This window comes from Austrofundulus limnaeus, unplaced genomic scaffold (assembly GCF_001266775.1).
Source record: "Austrofundulus limnaeus strain Quisiro unplaced genomic scaffold, Austrofundulus_limnaeus-1.0 Scaffold843, whole genome shotgun sequence".
Lineage (NCBI taxonomy): Eukaryota > Metazoa > Chordata > Actinopteri > Cyprinodontiformes > Rivulidae > Austrofundulus > Austrofundulus limnaeus.
Window position 1 is genome coordinate 37890 of NW_013953245.1, and position 17152 is coordinate 55041.

Here is a 17152-nt window from a genome sequence, read left to right on the forward strand (position 1 = left end):
CGCCATTTCCGCCTTTTGGCCGTACGTTCACTTTTAGTATGGTTTCCACGCAATCCTTTATAAATGAGACCCCTGGTGCTTATCCGGGATCAGGTCGCGGGGGCAGCAGCAGAGAGACCCCGTTCTCCCCAGCGACACCCTCCATGTCCTGGTGGACTCCGAGACGTTCCCAGGCCAGAGGGGATACTGTACATAATCCCTCCAGCGAGTCCTGGATTTTCTCCAAAGTGCCAGACATATTGTGAAAACATTTTAAAATGCTTATTTCAGAACCTCAACTGAGACCACTTGCGACCACGTGGGGGTGGGGGATTTCGTTGCACGACGTTGTGGCTTCTGAATAAATGANAGACGGACTTCAATCACTGAACTCATAAAATTCTTCTTTTTACTTTTCGCTGTCATTTTCCTGAATGGACACTTCCTGGTTTCTGAGGCAGGAAACATAGCCTTATATGGTGTTTTTGGGGTGGTAATTATGCTAATYTCTCCGCRTGCACGAGCAGCTGGATACGAACAGGTGGAAATCATTATGTTTATGCAACTTATTTACACACTTTTCCTGAAGATAGAAGAGTTTGTTGAATCTGACGTGGCATGTTCATACGAACCCTTCATACGAACAAAAGAGAAATTTAGAATACGAACAGGTTCTTGCATGAGGCCCATTCCCTCTTTTCGCTGCCTAACACTGTTTATTTGTATTGTCAAATTTTTCATTACATCAACTCATCTTATGTTGCACCTCTGACTCTAGGTTCTTTGTATTTTACTATAGTATAAAAGTATATTRTACTTTTTTCTTTAGGTGGGTTCCAGAGCTTCCACATTCCGTGAGGAAGTCCCTTCCACCTCAGTGATGCACAGCTCTCTCCCACTTGGTGGCATTGCAAGTTCCCACAAACAGGTCAGCAGTGATCCCGATTTTGATACAGCAGACTTAAAGTCATGAACAATATCCCTTTTATGGCTGCCACACTACACTTTGACACAATACAGCGCATCAGATAAAAAGTGGTTTCAGAGAACACTTAAGTTCTTAAGTTAACACGCTTTAATTTTTTCCCCTCGCATTTTTGCTCTATTTCTGTTATATACAGTATAAATACACGAGACAATCTTGTTTCAGGTCAGTGGTCGTGTTGTGATGGCAGGGCAACCAAAACCATCTAAGACTGTGACCGCTCGCATCACTGCGCGGCCCGGTGTTGGTAAATCAGCGTACGGCAACCTGCAGGTGATGGGAGTGGCTCCGCCCATGAGCTCTGTGGTGGACCATTATCATCCTGTCACCCAGGTGACTGAGCATCACTGCTGCCAGCGTCTGTTCCTAACTCCAAACGTCAGCCATATGAGCCAGTTAAATCCCTTTTCCTGTTTCTCTGTTGACTCTTTCAGCTCACTGTCGGTCAGGCCACAGCTGCTAAGTTCCCTCGGTCATCCCAGCTGAGACACGCCTCCACTAAAGGCAGAGGCTCCTCCAGAACCAGCTCCTGCCAYGTGCACTCCATCAAAGTAGTGGACTGATCACACATTCAGCATGTTTAAATGAAGGATTTAGTTTATTCTATGCAAAAATGTACAGAATTTTTATTATAATGTGAGAACTTGATAACAAAAACATTCATTTCCACTTGTTTTTTGCATCTTTGTCATGAACACAGTATGCGTTTTCTCAGGAAAGTAGTTCACAATTTTCATTATTTACTGACTTGACAGCTATAAATGATTTATTTTTTTTGCACATTAGGTTTTACTTTGAATTATGCACAATTAAAACTATGTGTGTGTAAATTTATGTTGTGGAAATAATCCAGAACTGTTGGTTGTTTACAGACCAAAGCCATCTTCTAATGATCTGATGCAGGATGCTTTTTTTTTAATAAATTATTTTATGACTTTTCTTTTATAAATCCTTGGAACAGTTTAAACTTAACTTTTAATCTATACAAGGAACGGCTCTTCTTCAGGAAACACAACAACTCTTGCTGCTGGTGTTCTCTGCCTCTGTCCGGATTTTATCTGTAAGACAATTTAATATTTTGTTTAAAAACAAATGGGCACACAAGCCAGAACAACTCAGCAATGTTTATGTTTTTGTTAATTGAAGGCACCTGCTGCTTTCCCGTTCCCGGTGAGCACGAGGCCCTGATAGAGTTCTTTAGCAGGATTCCTCTGAGCCAGCTCCTCTCCGTGCAGCCAGATCAGCAGCATCCTATTGCCGTGCTCTTTATAGCTGTGCTGACCTGTGGACAAACAGAACCGCAGGGTTAGGGAAGCAATTCAGCTTGTTTTAGCTTAAAAACTAAATCTGATTTAAAGTATTCTGTATGTATCAGATTTTAGTTTAGTTTATAAAGTTTATTCATTTCTTTTAAAAAGAAAAAAACAGAGCAAATTCTATATACAACAGGAAATACAAATCACAAATAAAAGGAAAGGCAGCAGAAAGAAGAAAAAAATTATATCTGCCCCCCTTTCCCCCCCAAAAAAATTAATTCAAACAATAATAATCTTCAATTTTCTAAATTCCCACCTGTCCACTGCTCCTCTATAGCAGAAACCTGCTCCTTGGTGAAGCCCCAGTGCTCTGCCAGTCGTTTCCAGTCCCCTGCTTTCATCTGCTCGTACGCCAGACGCCAGGCAATCGAGCGGAGCTGCTTGGTCTCACGGCGGTGGTCGAGTTTAAACGTTAGCGGACGCTCGCTCCAAACACTTTCATTAAGCTCTGGGTTGGCCTGAAAGGGCAATTAAATCATGTCAGTAGAATGATAAAGGCCACCAGCCTCAGAGAAACACAGCAGCGTGCGAGGAGGTTATTGGCACAGCACACACGGTTAGCAATATGAATGCCAGAGGTAAACATTTTTAGAATCAATAATTTCAGGGAGTCATGCATATCTTTTTAATTAAATTGATGGTAAATTGGCTTTCAAATGTTTCTGGGTTGCAATTCTTTTTTTTTTAACCTTTGGATGGCTTAATGTTATTAGAGGAGATTTAGCTAATATAGAATGTGGCATTGGAGAATAAATCATTTATGATGAAGCCAAAGATTGATTCCAAAGTCTCGAAGATGGATTAAACTGTAGCAGGTTTAACTCTCTCTYACCTGCCTCCACGTGTAGTATCTTTCTGCTTTGATGATCATGTCCGCAATTATCACCTCATTCGCTCTGGCTGCCACACCCAGTGCCGTCTTTCCCTGCTGCTCCAAATCCAGCGCGTACAATCAGATTAAAGCAAAGTAAACGAGAAGCTGCATTATCTCGTTTACATTTAGATTTCCTTACATTTCACTGGTGTCGTGGCAGAAATGAATCACATTTAGGGGTTTAGCATTTTACGTCGTTAGGAATGAATGTGGATACTTTACTCTGTCTCGCAGCGTTAGATCTACACCCGCTTTAAGAAGCATCTCCACCACTTCAGTCCTGGCGAACTCTGCCGCAAGGTGCAAAGCAGTCTGGGACCTCTAACAGTGCACAATACAACTGAGCAAACACATTCCAGGTTTAAAGTTGAAAGCATGTGTTACTGTGGCGGATACCTTGTCAGTGATATTGATGTTGCAGCCTGCTACTAGAAGAGAATGGATAACAGGTAAGTGACTTTTCCTCACTGCCAGGTGGAGTGGTGCCTCTAGGTGCTGAGAAACATACATATACTGTTACAAATGCTTTAAAAAAGATGAGCTATTTTGTAGCAGAGTTGTGTGTAACCTGTGTTGTACCACTCCCGTCTGGTTTTACTTACCTGATTTTGAATGTCTGGATGGGCGTGGTACTCTAACAGGAGCTGGACAAGAGGAGTGTGGCCTCTTTCAGAGGCCTGATGGAGAGCGCTGCTTTTGGCCTGCAGAGATATGGAGTTCAGTTTTTATTTTGGTAACTAAATACAAAAATTGCAAGCAAAGTCATTAACAGAAGGATATTCTTTTAATGTTTACATTTTTATTTTATTTTTTACCTCTGTGAGAAGGTTGGGGTCACAGCCAGCCTCCAGCAGGGCCAGGACACATTCTTCCTGACCGGTGTCTGCAGCCTGGTACAAAGCTGTCTCACTGTCCTAAAACAGAATCATTTTCTATATATGCTGCTTCCTAATGGGAGACCTTTTGTTTTAGGTAACAGTCTAGTTAACTTAAGTACATAAAATTGTACAAAGTGYTCACATTGTGTCAACTTGGATTCTGTCTCTCAAAAAGAGGCAACGCCAGACAAATATTCATTCAGATCCCATTTGGGGACGTTAACCAGCACGTTTGATGCATCTTAATTAATCCCAAGCAGAGACACCATCCAGGAGTGGATTACCCACTGAACACAAAGTCACAAACCAAACTGTGATGGGGAAGCTGTTCACGCTGATTGCATACCGCGTTGACTTCGTCCCGAGTATCGAAGCCCTGCAGCAGCAGTTGAACGGCGTCCAAGTGGCCGTTCCTGGCCGCTAAGTGCAGGGGCGTGTCCCCTCTCTGGCAGAAGGGAGGGAGGGAAACCGCACACATCAAAGGGTGTTTGACTTTCAGCTGTCTTGCAGGTGTGACGCAAGAAAAATTGCCTTATTTTGATGCACGAAACGCACCAAAAACTGACAAGCAACACACACCTGATTGGGCTTCATGGTGGCCATGTTGTAGGACTCCATCAGTATCTGTAACATTTCAACACACCCGTGTTCTGCTGCCCGTGCAAAGGGCCGGTGTCCTGCCTGAAAAAACCGTGAAGATTAACCACGCAGACGAATGTGGATGTGTTGTTTAACAGGAAGTCATCATCAGACACACACCTGATCATCTTTGTCCAACTCTTTCATCTGCAGATCATTTATAATATACTCTATGACTTCTGTGTGGTTGTTCATGGCAGYGCAGTGCATGATGTTCAGCCCATCCTGAGGGAGAAAAACATTTCTGACCAATTAGGTAAGCAACTTAAGATTTTAATACAATCATTATTTATTATTTAAACAAGTATATTTCTCAGTTACTCAAAAATCCCACTTCACCTCGTTTTCAACCTTCTGTTCAGCTCCCGCTTGCACCAATAGTTTCAGGATCTCCAAACCCCCAAACCATGCAGCCAGGTGAATAGGTGCCACGCCATACTGTCAGGAACACAAACATGAAAACGGTGCCGAAATACTGTATTTCACGCAGGTTGTCGTTCTTGCAATAATCGTTTCAAACCATCTCACCTTGTCCTTTTGGTCTACCTTGGCCCGGCGCTGTAGAAGAAACTGAACGGCATCGTTGTTTTTGCCAGCTACGGCGAAGTGAAGGGCTGTCCTGTGATGCTGTGGCAAAATTCATCAACATAGGATTTCTGCAGAGTTTCTCCCAAAACCTTAGCACTTCTCTGCCTCTATGAACCAAGACACTAGCAGCCGGCTAAGCAAAGCATTGTACCAAACCCACCAAATTCCTCGCATTGACATTAAGACTCTTTCCAAGGAGCTTCATGGTCTCCACATCATTCTTCTTTGCTGCCTCCATAAACTGCTTTTCCGTCTCAAGTACTGGAACAAATCAAAGGCTTTACACATCTTATATGAACATGTGCACACAGCCAAATAAAGGCTCCATCAAAATCCAAACCAAACATTATCTTACTATAAACTGGGCAATTGGTCAATCCTCCAAGAAACTGGTTTTGTGCTTTAAGACACAGTTAAATATTGTATCCTATGTCTTAACATTAAGTAAATACAACCTCACCCAACTTTCTATTATTTGGATAAACAAATGAGAGATGTTTGGGCATAATGGATAAAAGAATGCATCTTTAAAATAAATTCTTCAGCAGATCAGCCTAAACGTTTATTGTATCAAGCTGGTTTTGGTTTGTTTTACCGACAAGGTTATTAGACATAAGAGAATCCATCTCAATGAAGAACAAATAATCGTATGAACATGAGCCTCGCTGTCAAATATTTCAATATAAATGTTCAAATCTCCTCATTCCAGTTGTCTAAAGCTGGTTTCTGTTACTCACACATTTCTTTGTTGTCATAGCTGCTGTCGGCCTCTTCCTCAGTGTTTTTGTTGAGTATAAAGTCAGTAAACCCCCTGAYGGTCTCCTTTCGCATCCACTTCTGGGGGTCCAGGTCCTCCTTCCTCAGACAACGCTCTTTCATCATCGTCCTTAAAGCCATGACTCTTCTTTCCATCAAATTCTTTAAATAAAACCTCTTGAGGGAAAAAGATGTCACCAGGTTTCATGCAGTCCCACAGACGAGCAGGGCTTGAGAAGTGGAAATGATGATAGTTTCTGAGGATTGTTTCGTGTTTACTTTGCCAGCTCACGCCCTGAAAAAGGTCTGCTGATAGCAGGAGTGTATTTAACTGTGTGTACGAACAGGAGGTGGAACGACTTCAATCGTTTTGTTGACTTTTTGATCACACAGGTAGATTGAATAGGACAAACATAACACTCTGGTGGTAGCTGTGACTTTTCTGCCAAGGAAAGTTAGACGAGAAATTTCAAATAAAAGCTATTCAGTCAAACTAGACTTTGAGGTTTGTGCTGAGTGAAAACAGATGGACCCTGATTTCTAAAAGATAAAAAAAGAAAAACACAAAAGTAAGAATTCGGGCAGATTATTTATTTTATACCTTCATGATCAGTACAAAAAAAATAAAGAAATCATTGAAAATAACTTGAAGATAATTTTTACTTTACAAGTCAAAAGTCAAAAGCAGATTTAAATATTAGAATTCTTTAAAAAACAACAATAAACAGAAACATGAAATCTGGAATAAAATAAGAATCTCTGAAGAATTATTGTATTTTTGTTTATGGTTTAAAATACAGGTTAATTAGTGCAAGTGCTTCACTTCTTGTGGGAGCAGATTTTTCTTATACATCATTTTTGTGTGATGATTGTGAGTTTATGACATTAATTTAAATAAAATGTTGAATGAAACCAGAGGAGCTGAGCGTCACTTCTCACTGCAGAAGAAAAAAACTTGCTTGCATCGTCCCAGAGCAGGCAGGTATTCTTCACGGGTTACCTTCACCTGAAGAACTTGTCGATGGTGTTGCGGGAACCGCCGCTTTTAGCTTTTTTAGACGGAGGAGAGGATGGTGTGTCTCTTCTAAGACAAAAAGGAAAAAAACAACTTTTTTAAATTAAAAATTTAGCTGTTCATGCATTTAAAATAGTTTAGTTAAAGAGGTAGAGACATTTATTGACATTTTGTTTCACCTTTTATTTTTGCCTTTACTTCCTTGTCTTGACTGTTGAAGTCTGTTGTCTGCAAGGAAAAGCAAATGAGAGAAAAAAAAACTCTTCTAATCTCTTCTTTGAGAAAATAAAATGGACAAAGATGTACTGTCGCATCTCCTTGGAGCCATAAAGACTGCAATTCCACAAGCTAGCTAGTTAGAAAAACCAGGCTTGGCTTCTTTGTAGGAAATGAAAAGGTGAGGAAGCGATTCAGTCATTTCAAGGACCAGTGGCACACGGGGGTCCCGTGGGGTGAAATGAGATGTCTTTTCTCTGCGTGAATCAATACCACCTTCTTATACAATGTCTGTGTCAGTAAATAACAGGGTCAGAGGTCACRGGCAACCCTTGAAACAGAAAATGCTTCTGCTCACTCCGAAGGAGTCTTACGCCCACAGTTTATGGACATTATTACCTGCATTGTATCTTTCCTCAGCAGAGGATGGATACATCCTCTCAGGCTGAAGATCCACAAAGGAACAAATGACTTTGCTGCACAAAGGACTAGTTGACTAATCACCTACTTACCTGCTCTGCAGATACTGCGCATAATGAAGTAATTAACAGATAAAGTTGAACGGTGTTGGTCGACACCGAAAACAAAAGCTGAATTCCTAATGTTTTTGTGTTAATGCTGACTCAGAAGTTACGCGTCTGTTCTGTTGTCATGTAATTATTTTTGTACATTGTTTTTTGTGGTTTAATTACTTCTGCGTACAGACTTTAGTCATTCTTATACTGAAATGTTCAGCTGTGGGTTCAACTTTTATACTTTCAAACATATTTGATTTACAAATAAGGAAATTTATGTTTGGTAGATTACTTCTTTGTTCTAACAACGCTTCTTGGCAATAAACCTTGCACCAGACACCTAACAGGCTTTCCAACAGAATAAGATTTATTGCCAAGAAGCATTGTTACAACAAAGAATAACAATCTACCAAACCCAAATTTCCTTACTTTTTTTTGCTAAATTTATATTCAACATAGAAATACACTGAAATATCTTTATTTACTTAAAGCACACCRTTATCCTAAAATGTTTCTTAGCATACCTGATCTGATTTTTTTGTTTTCTTATGCTACTTTCAATTTTAAGCTACTTTCTACTGTTAGCTTTTAGCCACCCTTTTGCTTTTGTTAGCCGACTACTTGAATGCTTTTAGCTTCTAGCTAATATTTTGCCAAATTTAGCCTTTTGCTAGCCTTTTGTTCTTCAGCATCTTTCAGCTAGTCATTCAGCCCTCGAAATTCACACTTCGGTTTCACAAAAAAAGCACTTTCTCTTTTTTTCTTTTGCATTAGGAGCAGAACCCTTTCCTGCGTATCTCTATGAATCATGAGTCTGATGTAAACCGAAGAAAAGTGCTCACACTTACCTTTGGTCCCGCTATTTTTAACTGCAGATGGTTTTCTGGTAAATGTCGCCTGTCCTCCGAGCTCATGCAGGACCTCTTGGTTCAGGCAGAGGTCAACGTGTCGGTTGAAGACAGCGAGGTCGTCTGTGTCTTGGGTCACCTGACACACTGGGCAAACAAGGACGGGACTTTTACCACATGACCGATGTTCCTGCAAGGTCCCGGGTTTGTTGTCGCCCTCGATCAGCAGATCCTTTTGAGCAGAGTTGTCCTTTAAACCCTGTTGACCTCCCTGAAGACAAGTTTTGCTCGACTCCAGCTCTTTACTCTTTACAGACGGCTCGTTTTTAACTCTGTGCGCTCCGTTTTGTCCGTGCGCCATCTCACATTTCTGATTCTCTGGGTCTAAATGTGCTGCTGAGCTTTTGTTTAGCTTTTCAGCATCATTGTTAAGACAGCGGTCTATATGTCTGTTGAAGATGTTCAGGTCAGTTGTCTGGACCTGTGCGAAACACACTGGACATGTGAGGGACTCTGTTTGTGTCCCACAGCCTGATGTCGAGGAATGAGCCGGAACAGAGATAACAGATTCTTTTTTAGTAAGGTCTGAAGCTACGCTGCTGTTGTTTGATTGTGACGACTCGCTGCCCTCTTTAGAATCACTTCTTACAGAGGTCATCTTAGAAATGCCTTCTCCACATCTTTCAGCTTGTGTGTTTGAGTTRGCCGCCAGGAGTTGTAGTCTTTTGGCTCGAGCTCTTTGAAAGAAGGACTCCTGGGGTTTCTCGTCGTTTTTTCTTTTTTCTGAACGCCCCTGCTCACTTTGCCAGCAAGCTTCTTCTCGTCTGTGGTCAGCCTGTCCTGCTAGATGGGCCAAAGGCTGCGAAGTTTGGACTGGGTGATCGGAGAGTTGCTTTTTCTCAAGGTTTTGATGTATTATTTGGGAAGAGCGACTGCAGTCTGCCTTGCCTGGCTGGAGAAAGCCGATGATACTTTTCTGCATGGGCGTCTTGTCCTCCACACTGACAAAGGCAGATATTCGAACACCTAAAATCATAAAGAACAAGAAACCTTTAAGAACCCAGAGCTTAAAATAATAAACTACAAATTTTTGTTTTCCTGTTTATGATTTTTTTCCACGTATTTTTTGCAATCTAACTACTYCTACTTTAGCCATTCATGTATCCAAAGGTCTAGCTCAATCAAGAGATGGGTGCTATGAATTTTGGTTTCTGTCATGTTAAAACATTTTTTAAATATTTAGCTTTGTCTACAAATATTTTCCCATACATTCAGATCTCTTCAATTCCTTTAAAACATTGTGTCTTTTAAATCTGTTTGAGCGTACTCAATATTTTTATGCTACTATTAGTTCAGGGTTCCTACAGTTTAAGGCAAGTAAAATTTAAGACTTTTTAATAATTTTTTATGTCAAATGTAATCAAATTTAAGACCAATTTCATAATAAACACAAATGACAAAAARTAAAAACTGTGGAAGAAACTCATGAATCAAAGTATTTTTGGTTGAATTATTCAACCAAATTGTTGTTACTATTTTGTCAAATATCGCATTAACATTTTTAAGACTTCTGAAGATTGATTTAAGACCTTTTAAGGCTAATTAAGGCCTTAATTTTGGATTGATGAATTCAAGGCCTTTTAAGACTTTTTAAGGATCTGCAGGAACCCTGTAGTTACCATTCAACAACATTTCTCCAACATTTAGCCTTTCGCTAACTTTTTGCTACATTTAGCTTTTAGCTAGCATCTAGCTTAAACATCTCAGTTTCAGCTTCTTCAGCAAACTCATTTAGCACTCTGCATTTTTGCAGAAAATGCTATTTGTCTAGCTTTAATCAGGTTATAATAATTGATATTATGTTTATATTGTTAAATGTGATTACCCATAAGCCTCAGTCTCAGCGGTTGGGGGATTTCATTTTCTATTTCCATTTTCAATAAATCCTTCGCGACAGCATAGATGTCCTCCACCGTAGCCACGGCGTATGGGAGCGTCTGCGCCCTGGTTTTCACCTCAAAGTTGACGTTCTTGAGCTTCAAAGTAATCGTTTTACCCTTCACAAAAAAGAGGGGGGGAAGTAAGTCATTTCTGTTCACTTTCAAACTATTTACAAAAATTCAACACCATTGTTCAAAGAGACTGAAAACAAAGATGGAAATCTGGAACATCAGATCTGATCTGTCAGAGAGCATTTTATGAGTTTTCATAGTAATGCCATCGTCTCCCAGGGGGAACACTTCAGAGTGGCCCCTGCTGTCTCTTTAACGGCCCTCCATTTTATGTTGCCTATAAGGGACTAAGGCAGGGGGGCCAAGCTATCTGTGCCATCCTCTATTGATTCAGAAAGAAATGGACAGGTTGATGTAATTATATAAGTTATGGTCTGAAGTCAAGGTGATGCTTGAAAGGCCAAGAATAGAATGGCATGGGTTCATCCAGAAAAGTATGTTTAAATGGACATTTTTATTTGTTCAAATATCTATATATTGTGTTAGAACTACTGTATTTACATTTTTTTACAACAGCTTTAAAGTTACAAAACGTTGTGATGAACACTGAAAGCCAGAGGCCTTTTTAACCTTCTGAGATATCTTTATGTTAAAAACAAATAAAGCAGCTTTCATTCAGTACCTTCAGCCCTTCTTTGCTCAGGTCCTCTGCCAGATCTTCACAGAGCTGTCTGCATAACAGCAGCTGCTCATCAGGTTTACTTAATTCTTTAAATGTTCTGTCARTATGGACCAGAAATCTGAGTAAAAATCAACAATACGACAAAAGGGAACCTTGTTGATGGCTGGCTGAATAAAGCGTACCTTTCTGTGCTCATGCTTTTTCTTTCTTCATGTCTGAAAGAAAGCAGAAACACAGATTTATTTTCTGTTTTCTTTTAGCTTGAATGTTGCTGCTTTAAATATCGTTAGGTAAGCAACATACCTTGGTATAAACGTGGATCCGAGACCCAGAGCAATCTGCATGAAATGATGCCAAGCCGTCTCCGAGAACAACAGTGACAACAGTGCCATCTGCTGGCCGAGATGTGCGCAGGTGGTGATGTCCAGAGAGTTCAGCATTTTTTCGCTCACCTTCCCGATGCCACAAACCTGAAGAAATACATAAATATAGTTGTTACTGTATGTTTTCACTTATGCATATTTTAACCCACAGGTTTAAACACATCACAACCTGTTAAAGAAAACAAACAACATTGTTAGAGAAAACGAAAAACTAAGTTAAAATAAGCTTCTTTACTTTTCAGTGAACACTTTCTCTAATGAATTCTTATTTCAAAATCTTAAAAAGGATTTCTTCAGGCTAAAGTGTTGCACGTTATGTACTACTCCGGCAATTCACATAAATACTTTCTAAATACAACTAAACAACAGCAATCTTAGCAAAATTAATTAAAGACAACCGGACTGCTTTTTTTTTAAAAGAAAGGAATAAAAGGCTGCAATTTAAGATAAGCTTGTGTAACTTCAGCAAACTCTTGAAAATAAAAACGAGCTAAAGGAAATATGTGTCAGTGTTGAATTAGTGTTAAGATACTTTTATAAAACGACATAATCCAGTATCTGATGTTCAAAAGTATCATCAAAAGATGTGGTCAGCTGAAACTCCTGATGCAATCGACTAACGATGTCGCCAAACACAACATTCAGCTGTGGTGCAAGTCCCGCAGCTACACACTGAGAGCACAGCGTGTTACACAGTGCGCATCCCTTATTACAGCAACAATCTTGGTGAAAGAACCGACTGCAGTGTGTGGCAACAGCAAAATGACTTTTTYACCACAAATTCATGAATTTAACATTAGTTAGTAACCGCTAATGTGATCCTACTGAGATGCATGCATGCACTCACATGGAAAACTTTACACATATGCACACAAAAAAAAATTGCACTAAAACAAGAACTCAGATGCTTGTTACGTTGTTATATGTGTGATTGTTTTTTAGTGTACTTTGCGAACAGGAAGCGCCTGGATGAAGTCCATGACTGCCTCTCTGGTGGGGAGGAGTCTGTACTGGCCGTTGGGCTTGTTCTTGTCACTGCACACCTTGGCCAGCATCGTGTTTGGGGCAATTCCTAAAAGGTCAAGAAGTGAGAATCAACAAGGAAAACTTGATTTCTAACCGATTTATAATAATGCTGCATACCAGGTTTGCTAATGCTACGATACATCGTCTATATATTTCAGCGTTAGCTGTAGGGACTTTAGAGCATCATGAATCTTTTTTTATGTGACTATAATGCAGATTTAAAAAGATAGCGTCCATTAGGAACATTCCAGAGTTTTTCCTCACCTGCACTGGCAGTCAGCTTGGTCTTCTGTTCAATGCGGAAGCGCATCTCCCTCACAGCCTCCTCCACAGAGGTCCCAAACAGCTCAAATTTATCACCAGCACCCCCGTCAGAGCCAGGCAGGCAGGGAGAGGAGGTAGGACTGTCCTCAAACAGGACTGGCGAGAGGTCTGTTACCTTCGGGTGATGCTGAGTCTGCTTTTCATCTGTGCACAAGAGATTTCACACAAAGATCAGAAATGCAACGCATCGTATCTTTGGTTTAGTATTTTTATGTCATTAGGCCGTACCTGCAGCAGTGCTCTGGGAGGAGAAGCGGTGCGTGCGTGAGGCCTCTGGCCAGTTCTGCCTCTGCTCCAGGTGGTCCGTAAAATCCAAATAGGCCTCATCCAGACTCATCGGCTGGAAGTGAGGATCGTAGTCTGCAAAAATCTCCCGGATCTGAGAGACACATCTTTTATGAGCACCTCTTACTGAGATACTAAAAGACTAAAGTGGCATTTGTTTTATGGGTTTTGTCTTACCTCGTCGCTCACGGCTCGGTATTTATCAAAGTTAGGAGGAACAATCACCAAGCTGGGGCAGAGTTTCTTTGCAATGAAGCCAGGCATGGCAGCTCGAACCCCATATTTCCTGGCATGGTAATTCGATGTTGACTGCATGACAAACAAACAAACAAACAAACAAACAAACAAATAAATAAATAAATAGAGGAACACTTGCTTTAAAATCATAAAGATTAAATTTAAAAAGGTCACAAGTTTTAGAAATACAATAACAGATGTAAACAAATGAAATTTCAGGGTGCCCATCATGCCATATAAAACCTATACAAGCTCAGTATTTAGTTTTATTTAAAGAATACTTGCAGTTTATTTAGATTTAAACCGAAATGTTAGTATTTGGTATTTGCAACCCAGTGCAGAAGGTTAAATCCTCTGTTGTGGTATTTGTTTGCTTCATCTCTGTTTCTGTAACATTTTAACCCACCAGCATACTTGTGGATCCTACAGCCATCGGCTTGTCCTTCAGCTCAGGACAGTCTCTCATCTCCACAGCTGCGTAGAAAGCATCCATGTCCACATGCACAATCACTCTGCTTAGATCCCGACTCCTCTCCAGTTCCGAGGCCATCTTTCCCACCTACACAGCAAGTTTTTTTAAGCTTTTATCAAACAGTTGATCTGATCAGCTTTAATCTGACATACAGCATGTATAATATGTATAACCTGAGTTTGAGCTTKCTTTAACTGTTGTTCTGTGATCTGAGCCTTTTGAAGCATCATTTTCTCAATGCGCTGGTTCATCTGCTGCTCCCTTTTCAGCTCATTCTCGTAAAACTTGGATCCCTGCAAGATAAAGTTAAGAAGAGATAGAAACTTCAAAGTAAGAGTCAGAAGTCTGGTTGTTTAYCTTTTTTCTTTTCTGTGCAGCACTTAATGACTTGGAGCTGTTCAAAAAAATCTCAGGCAGTAATTAGCAGTAAATGTAAGGTAAGGTATTTATATAGCACTTTTAAGCAGCAAGGCGATACAAAGTCGTTCACATGATACAAACAAAAGTGAATGTATGCTAGTTTAGTGTATTTTTCAGTACCTTACAGGCTTCCATGATGATTTTATTGATCTTGTCTCTGTCAAGACCTTCCATGCCAGCCTTGTTGTCATTGAGCGCCATTCTCGATAGACAGCTCTCCTCTTTGCTTGATGAAACCTCCATCCTGTTGTTTTGTGGCAGTCTGTCTGACCCAGTATTTGCTCTAAGAAATCCCGAACTTGTATGTGTTGCGTCGTTTTCTTTTGGACCAGAAAACCCACAGAATACTTAAAAACATCGCTTTTTTAAAATCCTATATCAAAAACCTTAACATTTGAACGAAACACTCAGCTGTGACGTTCATGTCCATACATGTTTTGAAACAGCGATTTTGGCGGTACTTCCGCATACGTCACCACAGAGGAGTGCGGAAGTCACATGAAAAAGTACAATAACTAGAGAGGTTGGTGACAAATTAATAAAAAGAAAAAGGTTTTCTATGAAATGTAATGAGACCACATGAAAACTATGAATTTAAATATTAATAGGGTAATATTAAAATATGCTTTCTATTTCTAAGTTCTGGAAATCAGACATTATTTTAAGGTTTTTCAAACAGACATTTAAAGATATCCTATAACCTCCTCTGGCCTGCACATTGTTTTAATGAATCTGATCCCTTCAAAACACATCACATTTATTTATATGATACGAAATGACATTTTACTGTAGTTTGATGAGCCTTCTCTGTTTAGATCTGCAATATTTCTTACAATCCCTAATTATCTAGTAAGATAATAGTAAATCTAGTACATATCATAAATTTGCAGAAAAATCAAAGACATTTTTTTATTAATCCAAGAGTTGTGTCATGTCTATCTGAAGTTCAAGAGAAAAATCTTATGGCCTAATACTGATTTGTTTGATCTGACTTCATGTGTGAACTTTATGAACTTTAGACTTGTGTATTATCTGTGGGATTGAAGTACATAGAATAACTTGTCTTGCAATAGAAGAAACAAACCGTTTTATATTTATATTATGCATACACCCACCTCAGCACGTTTGGCCCCAGGGTGCATAAGACAGCAACCCTAACCTAAGACTGTAAACATAAAAAAACGGTATCACAAACAAACTGACCACAAACAAAACCACATTATTTTCTAAGCACATAACCAATGTCAATAAGAAAATATATAAATCTGAAGTGGGGGGAAAAGTCAGAAAAGTGCGTTCATATATGTCAAAATCAAGAACAAACTTGAAAAAATTGAACTTCTAAATGCACATGACAATAATCAGCGTTTGAAAATAACACTACAATTTATATTTCCGGTTTATTCCCTACAAAGTAAAACGGAACATAAAAAAATCATCGTGAAAAATACTGTCGTTTTTCTTAATTTGAAAGTTTATTTTAAATTTATTTTTGATTAATTTAAAACTTGATTGTATTAAAATGAATGCCTATGCGGCTTTCGGTTCACAGCAGTAACACTTTTTAAAATGTAAACGATTTTATTTGCACAAATCTTCGTTCAGCTTCCGGTTTTACTGTGTTACTTGACGCATCTTTACGCAGCAGGTACACAGTAAAGCGTGGCTGCGGCTCCTCCCCMCTGAAAAGCTCTCCGACACAGCTAACCGCAGCCGAACCAGTGCAGGCGATATGTCCGTGGCTCTTTATTAGTAGGTTAAATTKAGCAATTTGGAGGTTTGACACTAAGGCTTTATATTTTAGGACCTATGAACTGCAGCTTATGTTGCTAAGGTAAACGGATACTACTTGTTAGGTAAAGTTAGTGTTAGCTAGTTGCGTCGTTGGCCAGCTAAGTTAGCTAGGCTTATTGGTATTCGACGTTTCAAAACAAAGCCCGCTGTCACCGTCGGAGTAACTTAATAAGAGACACACGAGCTTTTTCAGACTGCCGCGTGGAAACAAAATGCGATATCCAGTTTCTGTTTGGAATCCGATTTAACATTTCGTCGATCGATTGAACTTGATTTGAAGCTGTCAGCAGGTTTGGGCTGTGACGCCAATTGAACGAATCGACCTTCTAACCCTAAGCTGCGTGATTTTTAGGCTTTCCTGAAAACTGAAAATCCAATGTCCGAAAAGAGCTCGTCGTCCGGTTCGGATGAGGATGTGGACCCAGAATCCGGACAGCCCGTGGAGTTCGGGGGCGTTTTAAGCAAAGTAAGTTTTAGTGAATTTGTTTGGGCTTTCTACACTGCTGAGTTTGTTTCTGACAACACCACTGTGAGGAAATAACTAACCAGCCGCATCTGCTCGACTTTATTGTTCACTTCACGTATTTTGTGTTTTCAGTGGACGAACTACATCCACGGGTGGCAGGACCGGTGGGTTGTGTTGAAAAACAACACGCTGAGTTACTACAAGTCTGAGGATGAACGGGAATATGGCTGCAGGGGTTCTCTGTGCCTTAGCAAGGCTGTCCTCACAGTAAGTGTTAACCCTTCAACTTTACCCTTCTGTTATCTAAAGTACAAAGTAGACTGATGTTTGGCACCTCTGCAACGTGTCATTTTATTTTCTGTCGTGCCCAAAGTGTTAAACTGTTTTAGCACAATCTCCCGGATGCACACACACACACACACACACACACACACACACACACACACACACACACACACACACACACACAAAAAAAAAACTCACTCTCTCTCTCTCTCTCTCT

General features: G+C 40.0%; 4 protein-coding genes across 10 annotated transcripts in view; 2 read left to right on the top strand and 2 right to left on the bottom strand.

Annotated features, from left to right (window-relative positions):
• Positions 1–1902, top strand: part of poc5 (POC5 centriolar protein homolog (Chlamydomonas)) — a 10058-nt gene extending 8156 nt beyond the window's left edge. For both annotated transcript variants that reach the window (XM_014029027.1, XM_014029028.1), the window contains 3 exons: positions 809–907; positions 1130–1297; positions 1399–1902. In XM_014029027.1, coding sequence (XP_013884481.1) covers positions 809–907; positions 1130–1297; positions 1399–1527 — 396 coding nt within the window. In that variant the 3' untranslated portion in view covers positions 1528–1902. The remainder of the gene's footprint in view (positions 1–808; positions 908–1129; positions 1298–1398) is intronic.
• On the bottom strand, positions 1544–6502 carry ankdd1b (ankyrin repeat and death domain containing 1B). Its single transcript, XM_014029029.1, has 15 exons — positions 5997–6502; positions 5420–5520; positions 5200–5298; positions 5011–5109; positions 4792–4896; positions 4612–4713; positions 4379–4477; positions 3970–4068; positions 3757–3855; positions 3551–3649; positions 3377–3475; positions 3113–3208; positions 2537–2738; positions 2115–2246; positions 1544–2022 (listed from the first exon to the last, which is right to left on the bottom strand). Exons 1-15 carry the CDS (start codon positions 6169–6171, stop codon positions 1967–1969), a joined length of 1662 nt encoding a protein of 553 aa, XP_013884483.1. The 5' UTR covers positions 6172–6502; the 3' UTR covers positions 1544–1966.
• A 117-nt stretch (positions 6503–6619) lies between these two features.
• On the bottom strand, positions 6620–14871 carry polk (polymerase (DNA directed) kappa). The gene is made up of 14 exons (XM_014029018.1): positions 14511–14871; positions 14144–14263; positions 13905–14057; positions 13439–13570; positions 13205–13355; positions 12917–13120; positions 12574–12698; positions 11547–11713; positions 11426–11458; positions 11244–11340; positions 10495–10666; positions 8610–9635; positions 7210–7258; positions 6620–7099 (listed from the first exon to the last, which is right to left on the bottom strand). The coding sequence occupies exons 1-14, from the start codon at positions 14631–14633 to the stop codon at positions 7018–7020; spliced, it is 2634 nt and encodes an 877-aa protein (XP_013884472.1). The 5' UTR covers positions 14634–14871; the 3' UTR covers positions 6620–7017.
• A 1174-nt stretch (positions 14872–16045) lies between these two features.
• Positions 16046–17152, top strand: part of cert1 (ceramide transporter 1) — a 28640-nt gene continuing 27533 nt past the window's right edge. For 2 of the 6 annotated variants that reach the window (XM_014029022.1, XM_014029024.1), the window contains exons 1-2: positions 16082–16650; positions 16783–16917. In XM_014029022.1, coding sequence (XP_013884476.1) covers positions 16561–16650; positions 16783–16917 — 225 coding nt within the window. In that variant the 5' untranslated portion in view covers positions 16082–16560. Of the gene's footprint in view, positions 16651–16782; positions 16918–17152 lie in introns of all 6 variants that reach the window. The other 4 variants (XM_014029021.1, XM_014029020.1, XM_014029019.1 and 1 more) reach the window with 4 other exon arrangements.